Here is a 27922-nt window from a genome sequence, read left to right on the forward strand (position 1 = left end):
ATAATCTAATTAATAAGGAAATACAAATTATTATTTTAGGGTGTTAAAGATAATTTACTGATATTTTCCTGGTAGCGCTTGATATTTCACATATGAAAGTTCTAATGATCTGGCATTATATAATCTGATGACTGAATAACTCTTTTACTGAATATTTGAGGCTCATTATTATGGCACATACTGTAATTGGCTTTTGGTTAGAAACATTGAAATATGAAGATATATATAGAATTATAGTTCTGTTTAGTTACTTTTCAGTCATTCCTGTGCTAATTAGAATATGTATTTTAAAGTTCGGTAAGCTGAAGTTATTAAAAAAAATGAGATGTCTACTCCTTCAAACAAAGTTGACAAGCTAAAACTAAACATAAATTACTTGAGAAATAAATATTATACTTTATTTTTTCTAGTGATTCTTGTGATGGATTCAATCTCTCTTAAGGGTCCTGAGGCAGGCCAACTTATAGAGACATATGACTCCTGGTTTTGCTATCTAGATCTGAATACTCGTCAAGATCAGAATGCTTACAGAAGCAGTAAGATAAAGCTTTTCTAATGTGAACATTTCAACATGCACAAATAATCTATGTGAAAAGTATTGTTCTTCTATGGATAACTTCTCTGCACAGAGTGATAGCTTTTTCTTTTTCACATCATTATGTTTCTTGGAGAAATATCCTGCTGTGCTACATCATAATAACATGTAATCTTCCTGCTCAATTTAGTTGAGATTATGGAGACTCTGTTGATAGAAGCTGTTCTTTAAAGGCTGATCTACAGATATGACTCAGTAATAAAAAGGAACTGCTACACGCAACAACTTGGATGGATCTCAAGGAAGTTATGCTGAGTGGGGGCGGGGGAGACAAATCCCCAAAAGTCATTACCTGTATGATTCCATTTAAAATGATAAAATTATAGAGCTGGGGAAGAGATTAGTGGTTGCCAGGGCTTAGGGACTGAAGAGGATGGGTGTCCATAGAAGGTTAAGTGTTAATTATAAAACGACAGCATGATGGAGAAATTTCTGGTGATGAATAATTCTGTATCTTGACTATAGTGGCAGTTACACAAATCTACACATGATAAAATGGTACAGAATTACACCTACACGGTGCTAATATCAAATTCCTGTTTTGAGTATTATAACTATTTAAGATGTAACTACTGGGGAATAAAAATAACTATCAGATAATACACAATAAACTTCTAAAGGATTCCTTAGGGGAAATGAAACACCCACCTATTAAATCTACTTAAAATAAAAAAATAAAGGCTGATATATAATTTTGTAGAATAACCCTAGCAAAAGAGCAAGAGGTTTTATAAGAGAAATACAACCATTAAAACGCTTAAATGAAGAGTAGCTTCAAGTTTTATAATCTAGAACCAAACCATCTGGCAAATCTCATGTCAGGTTTTGTTAAGCTTCTGAGTTAGTTAAATGTTAATTCATCCCTTTCTATAGCATTTCTCCTTCTTTAAACACACATTAATACTTTTAACTTGTTTGGGTGCCTGGGTGGCTCAGTGGGCTAAAGCCTCTGCCTTAGGCTCGGATCATGATTCCAGGGTCCTGGGATCAAGCCCCACATTGGGCTTTCTGTTCGGCAGGGAGCCTGCTTCTTTCTCTCTCTCTCTGCCTGCCTCTCTGCCTACTTGTGATCTCTATCTTTCAAATAAATAAATAAAACCTTTAAAAAATAATTTTAACTTATTGATGATTAAGCAAGAGGTCTAATTAAGTGCACAATATTGTTGATTTTTCTTCCTGGTGATTTATTACCCTTGAAGACAATTGAAAAATAGCTGATTGCCTTTGGCAGAAACTTTGGAATCCTTACAGATAAATGAATGTTTCTCCCAAATTAATCCGCTATTTTTTTCAGATTTTTAATTTTTATTAATTTCTTTTCAGTGTACCAGAATTCATTGTTTATGTACCACACCCAGTGCTCCATGCAACATGTGCCCTCCATAATACCCACTATCAGGTTTACCCAACCTCCCACCCCCCACCGCTTCAGATCCCTCAGATTGTTTTTCAGAGTCCATCGTCTCTCATGGTTCATCTCCCCCTCTAATTTCCTCAAACTCCCTTCTCCTCTCCATCTCCATATGCTCTCCATGTTATTTCTTATGCTCCACAAATAAGTGAAACCATATGATAATTGACTCTCTTTGCTTGACTTATTTCACTCAGCATAAGGAAGATGTGGTATATATATACTATGGAGTATTATGCCTCCATCAGAAAGGATGAATACCTAACTTTTGTATTAACATGGATGGGACTGGAAGAGATTATGCTGAGTGAAATAATCTACTATTTTTGTCGCATTTACCTCAGGTCTTACTACATCCAGAGGAAGGAACAGCATATTCTTTTGATCCTAAACCATTTCAGAGAGACTCAAATCAGTCTGGAAAATATTGTACAAGCCTGTGGAATAACTCAACACTGTTTTCCTTAAGACCACATCACTTTAGTTTTAATGATAGCAGTTACCCTAGAAAACAAATATTCAGTCTTGACATAAATTTTAGTTTAGATTAACCTATGTTAAATCATTATTGCACCATTCCACCCACCACTATCAAATTTTTGCTTTGCTTTTAGAAGTCCATGTCTCTTGAAACCAATTTGAAATTAAAAAACAAAAACAAGCAAAACACATACAAACAATAAAAGAGGATTAGACATAAAGAGTTCCAGATTCTCAACATCCTCTCTGTGACAGAATGTTGATAAACATAGGTTTGCATGTCCCTTTAATTCTGGCAAATATGACCTAATTATCCTGTGGAGAGGAAATGTTAGTAAATTGTATATTTTCTGGCATCACCTTATCTCAAACAAAAAAAAATAAAAACATGGTTTACATTGGACAGCTATATGTAGAAGAATGAAACTCGACCATTCTCTTACACGGTACACAAAGATAAACTCAAAATGGATAAAAGACCTTAACGTGAGACAGGAATCAATCAGAATCCTAGAGGAGAACATAGGCAGTAACCCCTTCGATATCAGCCACGACAACTTCTTTCAAGATATGTCTCCAAAGGCAAAGGAAACAAAAGCAAAAAGGAACTTTTGGGAATTCATCAAGATCAAAAGGTTCTGCACAGCAAAGGAAACAGTCAGCAAAACAAAGAGGCAACCCACAGAATGGGAGAAGATATTTGCAAATGACAGTACAGACAAAAGGTTGATATCCAGGATCTACAAAGAACTCCTCAAACTCAACACACACAAAACAGATAATCATATCAAAAAAATGGGCAGAAGACATGAGCAGACACTTATCCAATGAAGACATACAAATGGCTATCAGACACATGAAAATATGTTCATCATCACTAGCCATCAGGGAGATTCAAATCAAAACCACATCAAGATACCACCTTACACCAGTTAGAATGGCCAAAATTAGCAAGACAGGAAAGAACATGTGTTGGAGAGGATGTGGAGAAAGGGAAACCCTCTTACACTATTGGTGGGGATGCAAGTTGGTGCAGCCACTTTGGAGAACACTGTGGAGATTCCTCAAGAAATGAAAAATAGAGCTTTCCTATGACCCTGCCATTGCACTACTGGGTATTTACCCCAAAGATACAGATGTAGTGAAAAGAAGGGCCATCTGTACCACAATGTTTATAGCAGCAATGGCCACGGTCTCCAAACTGTGGAAAGAACCAAGATGTCCTTCAACAGATGAATGGATAAGGAAGATGTGGTAGATATACACTATGGAGTATTATGCCTCCATCCGAAAGCATGAATACCCAATTTATATTCAACTTGGATGGGACTGGAAGAGATTATACTGAGTGAAATAAGTCAAGCAGAGAGAGTCAATTATCATATGGTTTCACTTTTTTGTGGTGCATAACAAATAACATTGAGGGCATAGGGAGATGGAAAGGAGAAGGGAGCTGAAGGAAATTGGAAAGGGATGGGTATTATGGAGGGCATGTATTGCATGGAGCACTGGTTGTGGTGCAAAAACAATGATTTCTGTTACACTGAAAAGAAATTAAGAAATACAAAAAAAAAGTGGCTTACATTTAGTTTTTTAGTTTATATGGGAACACTTTACTCTGTGTAACTTATTAGGAAATGTTAAATTTGTCATATTTCTTCAAACATGCAAACTATATCATACTTTTAGAAAATATTTTTAAGAATACTTGAAAATCATAGATGAATGCTGACTATCAAATTCTGTTTAAATTTATTTGATCCAACCGTTCTTCTTGCTTTCATCTGAAAAAAAAAACGTATTTTTAAATAAATTTGCATGCATTCAATAACATTTAGTCAATTCATTTTAAAAATTCCAATAGTCAATTTTATTTATCTATTAAAGTCTATTTTATTTATCTTTATGCATTCATAGAAATGGTTAATATTGGTTCTCCAATCTCGATGATTTCTGTAATTCTCCACTTTTATAAACCAACTTTTTTTGGAATGCCAACTAAATTCACAAGTAATTTATTTTTATGTTACTAAGAGGAATTTATGTGTAATGGAAAGAGGTTTCTCCCAATTAGACATTATGTAAGAATTGTAAAAGTAAAGAATAACTAATGTCTGCCTTCCATGTTTCTTCCACTCTCAACCATCATATTATTGTGCTATCTCTTGCAGCAGTTGGTATTTTTTTTAATTTTTCAGATATACAAACACGTTTTGTAAGTAATTGTAATTCATAGTTTCAAAAATGCGGAGGTGCAAGGTGGGGGGAACCATGTAGTGGATGGCTGTTCATGGCTTCAACTTTATTTTATGAAGGAAGATATATCCATAATAGTTCAAGTGAGGAGACTATTATAAGGTGTCAGGCACTTTAATAGCTCAGTATACTACAATAGTTCTAATAGGCTTTTATTTTATATTTACTTCACAGATAATGAAACAGAATAATCTTTAACTTCACAGAGTTCATAAAACAAGTAAGGTGTAGAGCCAGATGCGGATTCAAAACTCCTGCCTTTTCCACTTTTGCACCACATTGCTGAGTAGATTTTAATCTCTTTTAAACCTATCTTTTCCTCCTTAGTATTATCAACTCTGTTAATTTTAAGACAGAAAGGCTTGACAGAAGGACCTTAAGAAACATTAGGGAGAATAAGAATCAACTACGGTTTTTCCTATTTCAGGAAGTCCCTAGAGTGTATTCATTGCAACTGAAATATGTGCTTTGTAATTTATTTTAAAAATTAAGGTGTTTTTCCCCAAGGCTTTTAATGCATATTGTGGGTAAAAATAAACATCAAATTACACGTCAAATTTGTGAACTTTACCATAGTTCTGATGGATATTATTTCCATAGTAAGAATCTTGATTTCTTATAAGGAAGAAGTGAGAATGAGGTTATTTTATAAAAGTAATCATTAGAAGGATTACCAACATACTTATATGTCTTTAGGCACATATCATTTTGGTGAGTATTAACTAGGACTCTCCAAAAAAATGTTTCATATGATGCTTTGAAAAGGCCATTTTTTTTTTCTCCTTAACATGTCAATATGTCAACTGTATGGCAATAAAATAAAAATGACCTTTCAGTTAAACTCACATATAGTCTTTAGTAGCTGAAATTAAGTGATGACGACAACAATTTAGAATGTCACGTTTCTGCAATATCTGACATTCCTGGGGTGTGAATGATTACTCTGAAAATGGAAGCATACTTAATATTTCCGGTAGCAAACATGTTACATTTGAGAAAGGAAAGTAATTGCTGAAAACAATGAAGTTCCTCTGGATTCTCTTTTTACCATATTTTAAAACAATATGTAATACTGAGACTGTAGTCAGAAATATCATGATATTATTCTTGCTATGATTTCCTCACCATTAGGTTTGAGTGGCAATAAAATTTCCAAGTGGGAAAATAAAGAATATAATCCATATTTATCCTTAAAATGATCACTGAATGACTCTGAGTTTGCCTCATCCAGTAGTTTCAAGTAGTTTCCCCATTAGTCAAGTTAAGCGATGTAGTTAACATATTAAGCCATTAAGCTCAGATTCTGTGTGTGACACAGGAAAGTATTTGAGAACAGTTAGAACGTCCTGCCAGATTTAAAAGTTTCAATTACATTATGTTGTCTTTTTTTTTTTTGACAAGGCTCTTATATGTTATTAAGAATTTTACTTTTTTTTTTAAGCTCATCTGTAACAGTTTCTTATTTTCCTTAAAAGCTAAATATGTTGGAATACTCGTTATAAGCCAGTCTCTTCTCACATTCATAAATAAAATCATTCAAACAGAATATAGACAATTTTTAAACCATAAAATTTCTAGATTCTGAAAAGTGAAATAATATAAATGAACATCTTTTATTTCATATATGTCTATTTCACTAGGCCAATAAGGCATCACTGGTGAAATAAGGTATTATTGCTTAAATGATTTAATATATTTTAAAACTACATTAAATTCCCTTCCAGTGTCTAAACTATCAATTAGTAATATTTGACTCAGGAATAATAAGATTCAATAACTATCCATCCTTCTCTTGGAAGTTTTTTTTCTTTTTAATTTTTAACAATGTTAGTGACACTTTTCAAACTTTTTAAGATTAGTGGTAAGATGTAGTTCTCACTTTTCACTATTTGAGCACTGTCTTAATATGAACTGGGATAAAATGAGACTTAAATCTGTAAAGAGTAATTATAAAGTACTTTACCATTTCCTTGACAGTTTGACATCTGATTCCTAAAAAAAGGAAAATACAATTTGGTTCAGTAGGTGGTGCATGTAAGGAAACAGAAATGTAGATGTACACTGTATTTTTCAGGTGTCATTAATGAAGTATATTTCATTTCCTTAAAGAACTCAAGCTTATCAGAAAAGTATGAAATCTTGCCACTTGCAGCAACATGGATGGAACTAAAGGGCATGATATTAAGTAAAATGTCAGTCAGAAAAAAACAAATACCATATGATTTCAGGCATATGTGGAATTTAAGAAAAAAAACAGATGAACATAGGGAAAGGGAAGGAAAAATAAGATGAAAATTGAGAGGGAGGTAAACCATAAGAGACTCTTAACTATAAGAAATTAACAGGGTTGATGGAAGGGACATGTGTGGGGGGGTAAAGTAATTGGGTGATGGGCATTAAAGAAGGCACTTTAAGTAATGAGCACTGAGTGTTATATGCAACAGATGAATTACTACATTCTACCTCTGAACTAACTTGAATTTAAATTAAAAATTAAAAGAAAGTCAAGCATAAATTTATTTGAGCACATTATTTCCTAGAATTGTCATTTCTCCTATTTACATTGTGGTTAATCCTCAGCAGTTCTTTATATTGAAGCTCTTTTATTAGTTGATTTCCTTGTTATTAGTTTTGTAACTCTGGGATTTGTTGGAAGAGGAAGTAAAGGGAAGAACATTATCAGGGATGGGAGTATTATTTTACTCTTAACTTGTCATTTTTATCCAAAACAAAATTCAATAAATTTTCCTAATATTTGAATATTGAAGTATATTACAAAATAGAGATGTTTAATTGCCAAATTTAAGTGGGCACAATACATCCATATAACTAAACATTTAACCACCTAAAATATCATCTTTACCTAATTCAGTGGACATTTGAGTATGGCAATATATATTTGAGGGCAGACCAGACAGACAAAAATGCTCACGATTGACAGAAAATGTTTAAACAAGATTCTTAAAATGCACATGGGATAAGTAACCCTAAGAGACTTGGTTTAAAAATAAAATTAAATCTGAAATCTTAGCACAAATCTTCTTAGAAAGTTCTGTACCACACGGTATTTTGCTTAAATATATTTGAATATCTACATTGCTTACTGTATGGCTATAAAATCACCAGATAACTTTGCAAGCGCATCAAGAGTATATGATTAATTCACTTTCTAATACATTTGTCCCACCATGCAGCTTTATTTCTATAAACTCCAGCTATACTAACCACATTCTGGGGTTTCCTGTCTTGGACCATATTGCTTTTTATGCAGCCAACAACTGCTGTTTACTGAAACAACAAAACTCTTCTTCACTCTCTGCATCTAACATCTACCAGACTTATTTTACAGACGCGCCCATTAATCATAGTTATTAGTCTGTGTTTCCTTTTCCCCTAGATCAGGGGTCAGCAAACTTTTTCTGTAAAGGGCCAGAATGGATATTTATATAATATGAGAAGACAAATTTCCACAAAATTTCAATTGATGATATTCAAATATCAATTATGTATATAATTTGTTATGTAATACAGACCTCCTCATGAGATAAATGGACTTGTATATCTGATTTCTGGAAATGTCTTTCTATATAGTTACTACCAAGTACTGATATCAATCTATAGCATGTAGTTTTATTTCAACATATATATTTCTTAGAAGGTATGTAAAGTATTCTATTATATTCTTTTTTTCATACTTTTAGCATGCCACCACATTGAAGATTAATAATTTCTTTTTTTATATTTTATTTATTTATTTGTCAGAGATAGGGAACAAGTAGGAGGAGTAGCAGGCAGAGGGAGAAGTAGGATCCCCACCAAACAAGGAGCCATATGTGGGACTCTGTCCCAAGACCCCGAGATCATGATCTGAGCCAAAGGAGACACTTAAATGATTGAGCCACCCAGGCATCCCAAATATTAATAATTTCTTAATTGAAGGTTAAGTAAAAGCCCTTCGGTTACATATTTTTCTACAAGGCTAGAGTATATAATGTAACTTGACATTACTTGCTCAAACAATTGCAGTTGTCATCAAAATTACATTATTGCAGTATAGCTCTTACATATAAGCACTGTATTCTTTTATAATTTTAGCTAGATTTGTTAAGAGATATTATCAAGTTTGCAGCAAAAAAAACAAAACAAAACAAAAACAATTTCCAAAGTAATTCAGTGTTTGATAATAGTGATCAAGGGTGCTTCTCATTGGGCAAAATTTCAGTGCTGGCTTTAATCTCAAAACAAACAAACAAAAATTGCAAACAAACAAAAAAACTCAGTAAAACTTCGCCACTGCCAAACCATCCAACAGCTTGTGTGGTAGGGCAAGTCAGGATATCTGACTTGTATTTTTGACAAAAGTTCACATACTAAGAATAGTTCCACTAACAATAGTAAATGCAGCTCACTATTGACCTTACACATGAAAAACTCATTTTCCATGAAGTACCTGCTTATGTTTAACACAATAAATAGCTATAGGCTTTGGATGCCTCATATTTTCCCAAGCCTTATAAATGTGCCCAATTGAACTTTTTTCTATGCCATGTATATTTTACTCACCATTAGTTATAAGACTTCTTAGTAGATGCCACTTCAAGTTTTACTGAATTAGTGTTTTCTCAGCTTCACTGGAATTATTTTTGTCTGTTCTAGCCCACACAGCTATTCATTGATAGAGGCTAATTCTTCAGTCACTTCAAGCTTAGCATTGTTTCTTCAAGTGACTAATAACTAAATATTGTTGGTAACATCTGTTAACTCATTAAGAAGATAAGGAAAACCACTTTAATTATTTATCCTTACTTTTTTTTTAATTAAGTATTGATATTGTTTTTAATGTTCCCAACTTTTGGAGTAACTGTACTTGTTGAAGTATTTGTCTCAAGTTTCCTTTCTCTAGATAAATTTATTTGGCTATTGTAAACAAATGCAACTTAAATAGCTCACCATTAATAAGTGTTTTTCTCTGCTTGGCTAACAAATAAGACTTTTAGAAACTTACTTTTTTTTTAAAAAAAGATTTCATTTATTTATTTGACACAGAGAGATCACAAATAAGCAGAGAGGCAGGCAGAGGGGGAGGAGGAAGCAGACTCACCACTGTGCAGAGAGCCCAATGTGAGCCTCAATCCCAGGACCCTGAGATCATGACCTGAGCTAAAGGCAGATGCTTAACACACTGAGCCACCCAGGCACCCCAGAAACTTACATTGATCACAGTCTAATTTTCATTTTTTTTTTTTTTGTGAGGGAATTCTGCTGTAATGAGATGCCCCATTTTAACTGTTTAATTATTTTGACTGTTGTTTTCTTGTGAGTTGGAATATTGTGATGAATGATCAGTCTGGTAATATATGTGTGTATTGAATTCTTTTTTTTTTTTTTTTTTTTTTTAATTTCCAGCATAACAGTATTCATTATTTTTGCACCACACCCCGTGCTCCATGCAATCCGTGCCCTCTATAATACCCACCACCTGGTACCCCAACCTCCCACCCCCCGTCCCTTCAAAACCCTCAGATTGTTTTTCAGAGTCCATAGTCTCTCATGGTTCACCTCCCCTTCCAATGGAGCATAACAAATAGTATTGAATTCTTTTTGTCACAATCATAGTGCAATTGCATAAAAACCTGATTTGCCATTTAATTAGATAACAAAGTAATTCCTGCTCAGCTGGACCTTAGAAGTATATATTCCAAGTCTGATTGTCTCTTCTTTTCTTGATTTGACATAATGGTCATGCCCAAGTAATATAAGTAAATAGTCACATTAAGGTGATATATGTGGGGCACTTGAAACTATGGAGGAGAAAAAATAATTTTCCCTCTGTGCTTGTAGGTTCTCAGTTGAGACCTCCTGTATAAAAGGCAAATTAACAAGAGAAAAACAAACAGAAGTTTAATAGCATGCACACTTCCTGTATACATGGAGAATATCCAGAAAAACTGAGTTAACTTTTGGAAGTGGTCCATGACACTATCCTAAATCTATCTTCAGATAAAGACAAAATATATTGGGGTGGGGCGAAATAGTTAAGAAAGGTTACCAGGAAGAGCACATTAAACAAGTAAACAATATGTTATGTTTAAGTTTGTTGCCTTCTCCATTGATGAGTTTTTAAAAATTTGGTCACCCTTCTTTTCCAGGTACAGAGAAAGAAACATCCTTATAAATAGAGATTTTCCTTATAAATATAGTGTTTCTTATGAAAGGGTAACTTCTACTCAGTTTTTCAGAACTTTTCTTAAGTCTTCTTTTTCTTAAATAATCTTTATGCCAAAGAGACACCTTTTGGGGTGACAAAATCTGCTCTCCTTCAAAACACTGTCAAGTAATTATGGTACCACTGCAATTTGTAGCACACCAAACAGCAGTCTGAAGTTCTGAGAGTGTGACAAAAGATCTCAGTTATACTACTCAACTCTGTTATTATAGCATGAAAGCTATCAAGATTCATTGAGTTTCCTCAGCTTCTTGAAAAAATTTTCACTTTTGTAGATCAAGTGATAAATTTTTACCAAATCCTTTACCACGTAGACTAAAACAAAATATACAAAAAATGTATATAGTATCCATTCATTATTCTAAAAACAGAAAGCTTATTCTTTGTATCCTGAAGAAAATTCAATGAATAAAAACATCATCTTTTCAAGACCTTCATAATTATTATTGTTTGGTAGGTTAGTATCTTCATATTGGTTCAGAAATTTCTTGGCACTTACTAAATATATTTTCATGTTAGGCAGCAAATTTGCAATGTGCTGGCAAACAGGATAAGTTTAATTTCAGACTATGGTGGATTCATAAATACAAGCTGTTGAAGACATTGATTTATAACACCACTGGAGTGAAAATCTCTCCAGCTTAAATTTCGTCCATTTAAATATTTCAAATTGTCCTCTACATTTCCATTCATATATTTAATTGAACACTTAAAATTAACACTGAAATTTAAATTCCATGAGAATTTTTTTCTCTTTCCATCCCTAGAGCCTAGAGTTTTGTCTGCCATATTACAACTCCTCAATGACTATGATGTGTACAGGGATTTAGCCAGGCACTATTTTATTTACTCATATTTCATGCATGTGTGCAATGCATTGCATTTTTTTCACTTTTAAAAAACCACTGAAAAAATACTTGTATTTCTTTTCTCCTTCTAAAGCCAATGAAGGAGGTTGTACAATCTCATACCCCAATGAAAGAGTCAACAACCATGGAGATCTGGATTCATCCCGAACCACAGGTATGAAAGGAAACATTTGGTATTTTTCTATTTCCTATAATTGAATTTTATGAACATATAAGGCATGTTCTTAAGTTATGTTTCTCAATATGTGTCCCATGAAGGTTCTTTAGATATTTTGTACCAGACTCTAGTATAAAACTATGACAGGAAATACATGTTTCTTCCTAGTGTTGTTTGCTAATAATAGTGGAGTTAATTTATTTATTAAGATACAAGCATTCCTCAAAAAGTATCTTCTAAATGATTGGCTACTCCACTGATTTTTAGTTCTACTTCTGAAATCATGGATTGAAAAAAATCACAACTGCTGTTTTATCTTATGATTTAATATAGGGAAATTTATTTTTATGCTAAAGGCAAATTTTAGTAAAACCCTACTAAAATAACTTCAGGTGGAAACAAGATTGATTTTTTAAATTTAAGTTACAAGTTACTTTAAAAAAAGAAAAACACTTTTCATTTCAATCATAAAATCTCAAAATTTGACTAATGAATCCAATTCCACTTTTTTGCTGAGTAGAGACCCTTAAGGGGGCTTCAAAGGGCTTCAAAAATGGAGTGAGCAGATCTATATCTAGACATTTTTACACTATTTGTTATTTTATGATTGGTTAACTTACTGTTTTTAGTAAAGTAAAAGTTCTGAATCTGACCCTTTGGGTGCTAAATTAATAACCATAAATTGAACCTTACCTAGTTATTTTAATATGCTTTTCATTTTTTTACAAAACATATACATTTAGAAAATGTAGAAAAATAATGCTTAAGTACAATGTTAAGAAAAACTGTCATTGTTGCAGGATCATTGAGCATGACAGTCAAGAAAGAATTCTTGAGATGTTTTACAGTGCAACTTAGTAAGTTTATTCAAGTATCATAAGGACAGGACCCATGGGCCAAAAGACCTGAATTTTTGCTGTATGAAGCTAGCGGTTATCTTCACAGTGCTTGAGTGGGAAGGGACATGCCAGGAGTATTAGATCATAAATGTCTTCTTCAAATTTCCACTCATAAAACTACTTTTCCAAGATTTCTCTGGTCTTTATCATTCAGTCCAATATTAGCTATCAATGAGATATACAGGCCGTCATGAGACCCTTTAAGAATGTAGCACCCGCTTCTCGGCCTTTTGGCTAAGATCAAGTGAAGAATGTAACACCCAGCACTTATTTGATCCTTATCAAAACTATGTAAGTTACAGGTCAGCCTTCTGGGCTAAAGGTGAACATTTTACTGTTGCTACCCTCCATCATAATGAAAAGAAAATAAGATTTGTTTATTATTTATTATTTCATGTGTGCTCCTGAAATTCATGAAATGCATGTGTTCTGTAAAAATGACATTCTACAATATTTCACAAAGTTAATTTATGTTCTTGGAGAAGAGTTACAGAGTTAATATATTCACTGTGAGAAAAAAAATGATTAGTCAAATAAAGGAACATTACAAGCAGGGAACTGTCCAAATTGTTACAAGGTTTAAATTACTCAAGTCTGACATAGTGAAGTTTTGCCAAATGTAAAAGTGATTTTCAAGCATTGCACCTCTGATTCAATCCCAAGAAAATTGATAAGGATGTGTAATATAGGTAATATGATCTACATTTGTACCCTTAGTTAAGAATCATGAGAGACTATGGACTCTGAAAAACAATCTGAGGGGTTTGAAGTGGCAGGGGGGTGGGAGGTTGGGGTACCAGGTGGTGGGTATTATAGAGGGCACGGATTGCATGGAGCACTGGGTGTGGTGAAAAAATAATGAATACTGTTTTTCTGAAAATAAGTAAATTAATTTAATTAAAAAAAAAAAGAACAGAGCAGAGTAATTGGGCCCTTTAAGCCATGGCAAGAAGTTTGGATTTACATCACAATAAATAAGCCACTGGAGAATTAAAAAAAAAAAGATGTGGAACACCCCCCCCCCCAAAAAAAAAGAACCTATTCAGGTCCTTTAAACATTGAAGACATTTGTTATACATAATTGTTCTGTATTATTAGAAAGTTTTCTCAAGAAGTTAAAAAAAGAATTTTTTGTAGTCTTCAGAATAGCAGTTTTGAGGAAAAGCACATAATTTTTAAAAATGTATTTTAAGTTGCAAAAACCTGAACAACTGGCGTGACATAGGGTATGACAGGGATAAATAAAAGTCAGATGGAATTAGACCTTATTATGTAACACTCTTTATCTATGAATAAGAAGATGCTCTATCATGTATATCATGTATATGATAGAGCATCTTTATAAGTATTTTTATTGCATCTTTATACTTATTTTTATTGCATTCTACTAAGTGGAGTACAATGTAATTAACTGTGCTAATTCTTAGCCAGTTACTAATGCTTTCACTTAGAAATTAAAATATTTTTAGAGACACAATAATTCCTTATATAGGGGGTGCTTTAAAAAAAAGATTTTTTTATTCATTTGACAGACAGAGATCACTAGTAGGCAGAGAGGCAGGCAGAGAGAGGAGGAAGCGGGCTCCCTGCTGAGCAGATAGCCTGATGCAGGGCTCAATTCCAAGACCCTGGGATCATGACCTAAGCTGAAAGCAGAGGCCTTAACCCACTGAGCCACCCAGGTGCCCCTAGGGGGTGCTTTTAGCTTGAAACTGCTTTAGTTAGGTAAGCCTTTTAAGTATCTAACAGTCTTGAGTGTCTTTACACTCTGAGACTTTAGTTAAAAATAAAAATATGTCACAGAGTGTTGAATTAAAATGTATAGTATTACTATGCATTTGATACAGATAGGGACTTCTCAACATTATTTTTGATAAACATCATGCATGCCTTTATAAAGTTTGAAGAAAATATTTGAATCATGAAAAAGCTGCTATGGTTCATTATGAAGTATTTCATTTAATAAGATATTTATTTACAATATTTAAAAAGCAAAGATCAAAGAAAGAATATCCAATAGTAGAAAGACAGTCTCTTCAAAAACTGATGCTGGGAAAACAGGAAAGCAATATGCATAAGAATGAATCTGGATCATTTTATTAAACCATACACAAAAATAAACTCAAAATGGATTAATGACCTAAATGGGAGACAGGAAACCATTAAAATCCTAGAGTAAAACACAGGCAGTAAGCTCTTTGACATCAGCCTTAGCAACTTCTTACTAGATACATCTCCTGAGGCAAGGGAACCTAAAGCAAAAATAAACTATTGGGATTTCATCAAGATAAAAATCTTCACACAGCAAAGGAAATAATCAACAAATCTAAAAGGCAATCTTCAGAATGGGAAAAGATAATATATCTAATAAAGTGTTAGTAACCAAAATCTTTAAAGAATTTATCAAACTAAAGAACTCAAGACCCAAAAAACAAATAACCCAGTTAAAAATATGGGTAGAAAAGAGAGGAGGTGAGATGGTGGGGGAGTAGAAGACCCAGTTTCAACTGGTCCTTTGAATTTAGCTTTGATATCTATCAAACCATTTTGAACACACACAAAATCAGCCTGAAATGTAAGAATATAGATCTGGATCTCTACAAGCAGAAAAGTGACTGCATTTTACAAGGTAATGTGCAGAGTCTAGAACCTATGGGAAGCTAATGGAAGATAAACAGAAAGGGGAGGAAGCATCCATAAACTGGCTCCTGAAATGTGATATAACACTACAAGGCAGAATCAGAATATTTAGAAATCTGCTCTAGTGAGAGACACCCCTCTCTGAAAGAGGCTCTAGAAATAAAAAGATGGAATTCTAGGTAGGGCATTGTGGTCTCAGGATCCAAAGTGCCACAGAACTAATTGGGGGTGACTTAACCATAGAATTCCCTAGCGGTGAAGCAGGTTATGGTGAGTGAGCCCAGGAGCAGACTCTTAGCTCAGATCACCATAAACCATGAGCCAGGCTGGTCACTAATCACTCTTTTCCTGAACAGCTTGAAAAAGACTAGAACCCAGGAACAGGTGGAAATCCCAGCTTGATCCAAACTGTGAGACTATAGTCCCTCTTCCTCTCCCCACTACCTTATATATTTTTTAAATTTTATTCTTGTTTATCATTTTGGCTTTGTTTTTCTGTGGTGGCTTCTGAACACTCTGGATTTGGCTAGGGTACATCTTGCTTGGGTCATGGTTGATATTTTGGATTTTGTTTATTTTTCCAGCCATCATTCTCTGGACAGAATGACAAGAAGGAGGATTTCACATAAAAAAAAATCAGACACAGTGTCATAGAGATAATTGACATGGATATAAATAATATTGAGAGATAGAATACAGGACAGCAGTCATAAAGTTACTAAAAAGGCTTGAAAAAAGCATTAGTGACAATATGGAAACTCTAAGGACAGAAATGAGATGTAATCAGGCCGAACTTCAAAATGCCAGGAATGAGATACAGTCTAAACTGGATACTCTACCAGCTAGGGTCAATGGGGCAGAAGGGAGAATAAATGATCTATAACATAAGCTGATGTAAAGGAAGGAAATTGAGGAAAACTTAGATAGGCAGCTAGTAGCCCATGAAAAAAGGATTGGAGAAAATAATGATGTCATAAAATATTCCACTGTCAGAATTGTTGGGATTCACAAAGGGGTAGAGTGACTGAGAGGGTTAGAGGGTATATCTAAACAAATCATAGCTGGGAACTTCCCAAATCTGGGAAAGGAAACAAGCACTCATGTCCAAAAGGCAGAGAAGACCCATCCCATAATCAATAAAAATAAATCAACATCCTGATATATAATAATGAATCTTGCAAATATTACAGCCAAAGAAACTATTCTGAGAGTAGCTAGAGAGAGAAGTTTCCTTACATATGGAAGGAGGAACATCAGAATAACATCAGATCTATCCACAGAAACCTGGCAAGCCAGAAAGGGCACAGGACATTCAGGGTACTAAATGAGAAGAATATGCAGCAAAGAATACTTTACCTAACAAGCCTCTCATTCAGAACAGATGGAGAGATAAAGAGCTTCCATAACAGGTAGAAACTGAAAGGATATGTCTCTCAACAAGACAGCCCTGCAAGAATATTAAGGAGGATTCTGTAAGTGAAAAGAGAACCCAAGAGTAACATAGACCAGAAAGTAACTGAGGAAATCTAAAGAAACAGGGAATTTACAGTCAATAAAATGACACTACATTCATATCTTTCAATAGTTACTCTGATTATAAATGGACTGAATGTTCCCAGCAAAAAACACAAGGTTTCAGATTGGATAAAAAAGCAGGACCCATCCATATGTTGTCTAAAAGAGAATCAATTTGAACATAAAGACACCTCCATATGGAAAGTGAACAGATGGAGAAATATTTACCATGCCAATGGATCTCAAAAGTAAGATAGGGTTGCAATCTTCATATCAGACAGATTAGATTTTAAACCAAAGACTGCAATAAGAGATGTAGAGGGACAATATATCATACTTAATGGGTCTATCCTACTAGATGATCTAACAATTTTAAATATCTATGCCCATCATGGGAGTAGCCAATTATATAAAGCAATTAATAACCAAAATAAAGAAACATATGGATAATAATATATTAAGAGTAGGAGACCTCAACACTCCACTCTCAGCAATGGACAGATCAACTAAGTAGAAGATCAACAAAGAAATAAGAGCTTTGAATGATATATTGGACCAGATGGACTTTGTGTGTGTGTGTGCGCTTGCGTGTGTGTGTATCTATCTATCTATCTATCTATCTATCTATCTATCTATCTATAATCTTCTATCCTAAAACAACAGAATATTCATTCTTTTTGAGGGCATGTGGAACTTTCTCCAGGTAGACCACATACCGAGTCACAAATTAGGTCTCAACTGATACCAAAACACTGAGATTATTCTCTGCCTATTTTCAGACCACAATGCTTTGAAGCTGGAACTCAACCACAAGAAGAAATATGGAAGGAATTCAAACACCTGAAACCTAAAGAGCATTCTGCTAAAGAACGAAAGTGTCTCAACTAATGAATTGTTGAAAACTATATGGAAAACTAATGATATATTATATGTTGGCTAACAGAACAATAACAACAACAACAACAACAACAACAACAACAATAATAATAATAATAATAAAGAATGAATAGGTCAACCAGGAAGTTAAAGAATCCATTGAAACCATGAAAATGAAAACTAATCAGTTCAAAACATATGGGATACTGCAAAGGCAGTCCTAAGAGGGAACTACATAGTATTCTAAGCCTCTATCAGAAAATTAGATAAAGGCCAAGTGTGCAAGCTAACCATACACCTAAATGACCTGGAGAAAGAACAACAAATATAGCTTAAACCAAGCAGAAGAATAGAAATAATAAAGATTAGAGTATGAATCAATAATATAGAGAGCAGAACAGTAGAACAGATCAACAAAACTAGAAGCTGGTTCTTTAAATTTTTAATAATAGTGATAAACTGCTAGACAGACTTACCCAAAAGAAAAGGGAAAGGACCCAAATTAATACAATCATGAGTGAAAGGAGAGAGATCATGATGAACACTAAGAAAATAGAAACAATTGTTAGAACATATCACCAGCAGCTATATGCCAACAAATTAGGCAGCCTGGAAGAAATGAATGAGTTCCTGCAAATTTATAAACTACCAAGACTGAAACATGAAGAAATAGAAAACAATAAAATTGAAACAGTAATCAAAAACTTCCCCAAAACTAAGAGTCCAGGGATAGATGGTTTCCCAGAGGAACTCTACCAAATATTTAAAGAAGAAATAATATCTATTCTACTGAAGATGTCGCAAAAAATAGAAATGGATAGAAAACTTCCAAACATACTCTATAAGACCAGGATTACCCTGATCCCAGAACCATGAAAAGACCCCATCAAAAAACAAGAATTACAGACGAATTACCATGATGAACATAGATGCCAAAATACTCAACAAGATCCTGGCCAACAGGATCCAACAGTACATTAAAAGGATTAAATGCCATGAGCAGGTGGGATTTATCCCTGAGATGCAAGGGTGATTCAGCATTCACAAATCAATCAATGTGATAGATCACATGAACAAAAGAAGCAACAAGAAACATATGATCCTCTCAATTGATGCAGAAGAAGCATTTGACACAATATAACGTCCTTTCTTGATTAAAACTCTTCAAAGTATAGGGATATAAGGAACATATATCAATATCATAAAATCCATCTATGAATGGCCCACAGTGAATATCATTCACAATGGCGAAAAACTAAGAGTTTTACCTTCAAGGTCAGGAACACAACAAGGCTGCCCACTCTCACTATGATTGTTCAACATAGTAGTAGAAATCCTAACCTCAGCAATCAGGTAACAAAAGGAAATAAAAAGTATTCCAATTGGAAAAGAAGAAGTCAAGTTCCCTCTCTTTGCAGATGACAGGATATTTTTACGTGGAAAACCCAAGACTCCACCCCCATATTACTAAAACTCAGACAGCAATTCAGTAATATGACAGAATACAAAATTAATGCACAACAAATCAGTTGCATTTTTATATATTAACAATATGACAGAAGAAATTAAAAGAAAATTAGAAAAAAGATTTAAAAGATTAAAAGATTAAAAAGATAGAAAAAGATTAAAAGATTAAAAAGATTAAAGATTAAGAAGATATAAAAAGATTAAAAGAAAATGAAAAGAAATTAGAAATTAAGGCATTGATTCCATTTACAATAGTGCCCCAAACCATAAGATACCTAGGAATAAACCTAACCAAAGAGGTAAAAGATCTATACTCTAGAAATGACAGAATACTTATGAAAGAAATGGAGGAAGACACAAAGATATGAAAAATTATCCCATGTTCATGGATTGGCAGATTAAACATTGTGAAAATGTTTATAGTGCCCCAAGTAATATACACTTTCAATGCAATCCCTATCAAAATACTACTGGCATTATTCACAGAGCTGGAATAAACTATCCTAAAATTTGTATGGAACCAAAAAAGATCCCAAGTCATTGGGGGATTGTTGAAAAAGAAAACCAAAGCTAGTGGCATCACAATGCCTGACTTCAAGCTATATATCAAAGCTGTGAGCATCAGGAAAACTTGGTATTGGCACAAAAACAGACCCAAAGATCAGTGTAACAGAATAAAGACCCCAGAAATGGATTCTCACCTTTATGGTTAACTAATGTTTGACAAAGCAAGAAATAATATCCAATGGGAAAAACAAAAAACAATAAAACACAATCTCTTCAGTATATGGTGCCGGGGATATTAGACAGCAACACGCAGGAGAATTAAATTGGGCCATTCTCTTACACCACACACAAAGATAAACTCAAAATGCATGAACAACCTCAATGTGAGACAGGAATCAATCAAAATCCTAGAAAGGAACAAAGACAATAACCTCTTTACCATCAGCTACAACAACTTCTTTCAAGACACATCTCCAAGGGCAAGGGAAGCAAAAGCAAAAATGAACTTTGAGGACTTCATCAAGCTTAAAATCTTCTGCACAGCAAAGAAAAATGCCAACAAAATTAAGAGGCAACCCATGGAATGGAAGAAGGTATTTTCAAATGACATTACACTTAAAGGGCTGGTATTCATTGTCTATAAATTACTTCTCAAACTCAACACCCCCCAAAAATAAAAAAAATAAAATAAAAATAACCCATTCAAGAAATGGGCAGAAGACATGAACAGACACTTCTCCAAAGAAGACATACAAATGGCTAACAGACACATGAAAAAAATTTCACCGTCATTAGCCATCAGAGAAAGACAAATCAAAACCACAATGAGATACCACATTACACCACTTAGAATGGCAAAAATTAACAAGGCAGGGGCAAAAAAAGTGTTGGCAAGGATGTAGAAAAAGGGTAACCTTCTTTTTTTTAAGATTTTGTTTTTTTATTTAACACAGAGAGAGAGATCACAAGTAGGTAGAGAGGCAGGCAGAGATAGAAGGAGAGACAGACTCCCTCCCAAGCAGAAAGCCCAATGCAGGGCTTAATCCCAGGACCCTGAGACCATGACCTGAGCTGAAGGCAGAGGCTTAACCTCTGAGCCACCCAGGCACCCCTGAAGGAGAACTCACTTACACTGTTGGTGGGAATGCAAGCTGGTACATCCGCTCTGGGAAAACTGTATGGAGGCTCCTTAAGATGTTAAAAATAGAGCTACCCTTACAACCCAGTAATTACACTACTAGATATCTATCCCAAAGGTACAGATGTAGTGAAAAGAAGGGGTACATGCAACCCAATGTTCATAGCAGCAATGTCCACAATAGCCATCCTGTGGAAGGAGATGAGATGTACTTCAACAGATGAATGGATAAAGATACGGTTTATATATACAATGGGCTATTACTCAGCCATCAGAAAGAATGAATACCTACAATTTGCATCAATATGGATGGAATTGGAGGGTATTACACTAAGTGAAATAACTGAAGCAGAGAAAGAAATTGTCAAATATTTTCATTCATAAGTGGAATATGAGGAATAGCACAGAGGATCATAGGGGAAGAGAGTGAAAACTGAATGGAAGGAAATCAGAAAGGGAGAGAAACCATGAGAGACTCTGGACTCTGGGAAACAAACTGAAAGTTACAGAAGGGAGGGAGTAGGGGAATGGGGTAACCTGGTGGTGGGTATTAAGGAGATACATTTTGTAATTAGTACTAGGTGTTATATGCAACTAAAAAATCTTTGAACACTACATCAAAAACTAAATATGTATTATATGTTGGCTAATTGAATACCACTACCACAACCACCACCATCATCGTCATCACCATAAAAATGGGCAGAATAGGTGAATAGATATTATTCCAAAGAAGACATATAGATGTCTAATAGACACAGGAAAAGAGGCTCAACATCAGTCATCAGTAGGAAAACACAAATCAAAACCATGAGAAATGATCTCACACCTGTCAGAATGGATAAAATTAACACAGGAAAGAACTAAATTTATAAAGCCTTCTCAGATCTAAATTTCTCATCTCTAGTGATAAGGATCTCTTGTTACCTCTTTGTACAGGAAGGGTACATTTCACATGGGAGATTTCTTTCCTTCTTTCATGGGAACAGAAGAGGTTCTGAGTGTCTTTCCTGCATAGGCTGTATCTTAATTAACTTATCATTAAAATAATCAGTATGCCAAAATTTGGGGAGACAGTTTGCCCCTGGTCCTTACATAGCTGTCATCTTAGCATCTGTGCAGTACTTATGGTAAATAGCTACTCAAAAATAGTAATTTACCAGTTCTGCACATGCCATATACATACACCACTTAATATGGATTTTTTTTTAAATAATGAATCATTTTATAATGATCTTTTCCCCTTGGATAGTAAATTCTCCTGTGCACCTTCTCTGTCTTTGGTTCTTAATAATTACTATGCTCAGTGAACTAGTAGGCCTAAAACTAAATAATATTCCCTCAAAAAATCAGAACAAAATAAAAACTAGTATATTTTAGGGGTATTTTCATGGTTTTCTATTATTTTCAATAGCCAACTAGCTTTCTTGTGAAAAAAAAACATTCTACTTAGATGACAGCCTGAGTATGAATATAAACATTAATTTGGCTCCCACTGTACTTCATTGAATACACCTATATTGTGATTGTTGATGTGGAAATGTTGGCCAAGAAAGAACTGAGATGTCTTTGGTGTAAAAAGGTGTTTTTATTATATACAGGAATAGGACCCATGGGCAGAAAGAGATGCCCTGGGATTGTGAGGAGCAATTGATTATATACTTTGGATTTGGGGGATATAAAGACAAAATAAGTTTCCAAAAGGAATTTTATGTGCTAAGGAAGACTCACAGGATCCCATAGGGCTAGCTGTTGTCAAGCTAAGGTTGTTCTTCCCTCTAGCAAGGCATTAACAATAAGATTGGGAGTTCTGGGACACCTAGATGGCTCAGTCAGTTAATTGTTTGACTCTTGATTTCCACTTGTGTCATGATCTCAGGGTTGTGAAATAAAACCATGTGTCAGGCTTTGCACTGAGGTGGAGTCTATTTAATATTCTCTCTCTCCCTCCCTCTCTGCCCTCACCCCTACCATATATGTATATATATATGGAATTCCTAGAGGAACGTCATACTCTACCTGTCTCAAGTATTTGTCAATGGACTGGAGGCTTTAAGGAAATTTAGTTTTATCTGTATTTTTCTTTATTTTTTTTTAAGATTTTATTTATTTATTTATTTGAGAGAGAGACAGTGAGAGAGACCATGAGTGAGGAGAAGGTCAGAGGGAGAAACAGACTCCCCATGGAGCTGGGAGCCGGATATGGGACTTGATCCCGGGACTCCGGGATCACGACCTGAGCCAAAGGCAGTCATCCAACCCACTGAGCCACCCAGGTGCCCCTTATCTATATTTCTTTCTTCCTTTGCTCCCCAGAACAATCGTGACTTACATTCATTGAGAAATATGCAGCTCGGTGCAGTAGTACTAAGCAACTGCTGTAGAATAAATAAGAGTGGAGAAAGGATCCTACTGCTTATCATTAGTTCTCCAGATCTTTTTTTTTTAAGATTTTTATTAATTTATTTGATAGAGAGAGATCACAAGTAGGCAGAGAGGCAGGCAGAGAGAGAGGGGGAAGCAGGATCCCCGCTGAGCGGAGAGCCCGATGCGGGGCTCGATCTCAGGACCCTGAGATCATGACCTGAGCTGAAGGCAGAGGCTTAAACCACTGAGCCACCCAGGCACCCCAGTTCCCCAGATCTTAAGGCCCACAGCTAGTAACTCATCTCTCCCACAAAGAACATAAGTGACCTCTGGCACAGAAAGTAAATAAAATAGAACAAACACTATGAGATAAAACAAGAGAAATAATAAAAATAGAACAAAATTTTACTTTGAAAAGATGGTGGAAGTCATATGTGGCAATGGTATTTGAATTTTAATTCAACAAAATGTATATAAACTTATTCTGTACCAAGTAGTCTTTTAAACAATTAAAATGTTAACTCACTGAATTCTCATTACAAACCTATCACAATGATTAAACTTGTTGTTACTATCATTATTATTATTATTAACTCTATTTTATAGATGAAGGAGTTGGGATACAGAGATGTTTTAGCAAACAGCGAAGATATGAGGCAAACTTCCTGGATCTGGCTCCAAAACTACTCTTCTCAACTATATTATATGAACAGCAAGAATGAACAATGAAAGTAGAAGGTGGTCCCTGGGGACAATAAATTTTTTTTTAAGATATTCTTTATTTTTCAGAGAGACACACAGAAAGAGAGAGAGAGCAAGCGCCAAGCAGAGGGGGAAGTAGGCTCCCTACTGAATAAGGAGTCTGATGTGGGACTCGATTCTAGGACCCCAGGATCATGACCCCAGCCAAAGGCAGACACTTAACTGACTGAGCCACACAGGCATTCCAGACAAGAAATATTTTTAAAGGAGTCTCTTTCTAGTGTTGAAATAACATAATTTTCTATTTAGCTAGAACACCTGCAACATAATTGCATATGGCAAAGTAAGATGATCCCTTTATGATGCTGGAGTGAAAATAAAAGAACAATAAGACATATGGACCATAAACAATATGAAATATTAAAGTATCATAAAAACACAGTTTTTAGAAATATTAAATCTACTATGATAAGCCTTAATGAAAATCTTTCTGCAGAATAAGAAAGACTAATTAACAGTAATAGGATGCTAAAATTCCCAGAGTTTTAAAGAATTACTGTGCAGTATTGGAATAGTGCCTAAAAGGATCAATAAGTTGCAGTAATTAATTTGATAAAGGAATCATAGCTACACTGTGCTTATGTCTTACCACAGCATGGTTAAAAAAATCTACTAGGATTTGGCTAATCAGTATTCATAAAGTAAAATAGGCTCTTATAATTCTTTTATATTCTAAATGGCTTACAATTACTGACAGGGTAAGTCATATACAAGTTTGGGATTTTTGCTGTTTTGTTCTTGAAGTAAAACAACCCCAAAGGAAAGTTTAGAAACTTAGATAAAGGGTCAGTACTAGTATGTTTTCCTCTCTCGAAGGAAAAAAAAAAAGTAGGCAATTTAAGAAAACTATCTTCCTAGATTGTATAATTGAAACATCAAATGTTACAATACCCTTAGGCAGCAGTTTGTATTGATTTCAATATGTGTCTACTCAGTAGGGCCACTTACAGTGTTTCTTCATTAACAGTGGAAGTATCTCCACATCCTCTCCTCTTGTTTGCTGTCCTGTTATTTTGGCCATTCTAACTGGTGTAAGGTGATATCTCAGTGTGGTTTTAATTTGAATTTCTCTGATGGCTAATGATGATGAACATTCTTTCATGTGTCAGTTAGCCATTTGTATGTCTTCCGTGGAGAAGTGTCTGTATTAAGGAGGGTATGTATTGTATGGAGCACTGGATGTGGTGCATAAACAATGAATCTTGGAGCACTGAAAAAATAAAATTAAATTAAGATGTTAAAAAATAAGGGGGGGGAGACAAGATGGCGGGAAAGTAGGAGGAGGCGCTGTTTCAACCTGTACCCTAAAGTGAGCTGATTACCTACTAAAGAACTCTGATCATACATGAAATCAGCCTGAGATCAGAAATACACACGTCTGGATCTCTACAGGGGCAGAAGACACCAGTGGGCAGGTATAGCAGAGTGGGAATGTCAGTCTGATATCAGAAGATAAACAAAAGGGGAAGGGAGCCACCAGAGGTGACTGATTGGAAAGTAATACCCCCTAATACGAGAGTGCCCTGCATCTGGGGACCAGCATTAACTTGGAGACTGGTTGAAAGCACTCAAAAAGAGCAAAGGATCACCGGGGGTGAATTGTGGGAATCGGGGTGGCTAGGGACAGGAGCTTAAGTCCCCGGACCCAGGACAGCCTCCCCTGGCACTGAGCCAGAGAGAGTGCAGTGGAGAAACCAGGTCTTTGTCCCTGAGCTGCCAGCGTGCCCGAGAACTCATGGGGTCCAACTCCTGTGAGGGGCTGGGGAACTCGCCAGACAGCAGAATGCCAAGCCATGCTAACAGAGCCCATGCACCCCTCACCCTCCACTGAGAGAGGTGTTTGAAGGCCCAGCCCAGTGCTCTCCTACGCATGCCCTGCTATGAGAACCTGAGACGCATGCCCAACCCACACCCTCCCTGAGAGAGGTACGTGCCAGCCTGGCACTCTAAGGCCCAGAAAGACCAGGCACTCCAGCCCAGGCCACTGGGAAAATCTCAGTGGGCAATCCCTGCTTGGAACCTCTCTGGCAGTGTGTAGCTCCCCAGACAGCGGCCGCTGCCATGGTTTTGGGTACAAGCAGAAGATCCTGCATCCCCAGGGACCGTGACTTAGAACATTCTCTGCCAGCAGCCAAGGGGGAACTTATATGGGCTCTGCAGCACCCACAGGGGAACAGACTGAGGCTTCTCTCTGAGAGGGAGGTTGGGGTGCAGTTTGCTCTCCTCTAAACCGACAAAAACCATCATAAGTGGTCAAGGCGAAACAGAAAAACAAAAGTGAACAAATAAAAACCTCCAGAGAACAAAAGCCTGAAAAAAATGGTTTCCTCAGAGCCCACCCCCTTGAGGGGGGCGGGAGGACATAACTCAAGGAACATCATTGACTGAAAACCTATGTGGCAGGCCCCTCCCCCAGAACACCAACCAGGAAAGAAAAAAAAAAGAAAAGAAAAAAAAAGGACTGGAAGAGAACAACAACCTCTACTTCATAGGACAACTTTTATTTTTAACTCATTCTCACTATTCTGGTTTATTTTTTTAAAATAAATAATTTTTTAACCTATTTACTATCACAGCGAGATGTCCAGTAAACCAAATTCCATAATAACCTTCTAACCTGAACTTTTTGATATGTACACCTGTGTTTTACTTTTGCATTTCTATTTTTTGAATATTTTTAAAATCTTAGTTTAGTCTAGTTTATTCCTTTTTTTATTTTTATGTTCTAATATTCATATAGAGTTAAACTTCAAGGTAATCCCCTTTCCCCAATCAATGCTACCCCTATAGGTAAACCGATTTTTAATCTCCCTTTATCTTAGGAAAGTTGAGTCCTTTAACAAAGATATCAAGATACATCCAGGAAAAATCAACACAACCTTCCTTGCCCACACTGAGAATTTATAACCACTCTCCTATCTAATTCTTCCACCAGTGTTTCTGTGATTTTGTGTTTGTCCTGATAGTATATAAATCTTATATTTGGGGATCTTTTTGACGAGGTTCTTCCTTTATTTGCACATACATATATTTTTTTTTTCTCTTGTCCTATACTTTTATCAGTCTTTTTGTTTGTTTGTTTTTGTTTGAATACTTCAAATATCTTACCTTGGGGCCCTTTGGGCTGAACCTTTTCTTTTATCTTTCCTTTTTTTCCTCTCTCTCTCTCTCTTTTTTTCCTTTTCTTTTATCTCTCATTTGGGTGGGGAATCCTGATTGCTCATAAGCGTTCCAGGGTGCACCTTGACTGCACCATGGTCGATACATCCAGCTACATCCATTCAATCATCTCTCACCAAAATGACTAGGAGGAGGAATGCCCAACAGAAGAAAAATACAGAGGATGGGTCTTCTGCAACAGAGCTAATGGCTATCAACATAGACAATACGTCAGAAAGAGAATTCAGGCTAACAATTATCCAGGCAATAGCTATGTAGGAGAAAGCCATGGATGACCAAATGGAATTGATTAGGGCAGAACGGGAAGCCACCAGGGATGATGTTCACAATGTTAGGGCAGACCTGAAAGCCACTAGGGATGAGCTTCACAATGCTCTCAATGAGTTCCAATCTAATCTAAATTATCTCAAAGCTAGGGTATCTGAGACAGAAGATAGAATTAGTGATCTGGAGGACAAACAGAGAGAAAGGATCAGGAGGAAGCCTGGAACAAACAGCTTAGAAGCCACGAAATCAGAATCAGGGAAAGAAATGATGCCATGAAACATTCCAACATCAGAATTATTGGAATCCCTGA

The 27922-nt window shown here is 35.3% G+C and overlaps 1 protein-coding gene across 2 annotated transcripts in view; it reads left to right on the forward strand.

Moving 5' to 3' along the window:
* PCDH11X (protocadherin 11 X-linked) overlaps positions 1–27922 on the forward strand; it is a 452651-nt gene that overhangs the window by 284827 nt on the left and 139902 nt on the right. For both annotated transcript variants that reach the window (XM_032330412.1, XM_032330413.1), the window contains exon 4: positions 11911–11991. In XM_032330412.1, the coding sequence (XP_032186303.1) occupies positions 11911–11991 (81 nt within the window). The remainder of the gene's footprint in view (positions 1–11910; positions 11992–27922) is intronic.

This window comes from Mustela erminea, chromosome X (genome assembly GCF_009829155.1).
Source record: "Mustela erminea isolate mMusErm1 chromosome X, mMusErm1.Pri, whole genome shotgun sequence".
In the NCBI taxonomy this organism is placed as follows: domain Eukaryota; kingdom Metazoa; phylum Chordata; class Mammalia; order Carnivora; family Mustelidae; genus Mustela; species Mustela erminea.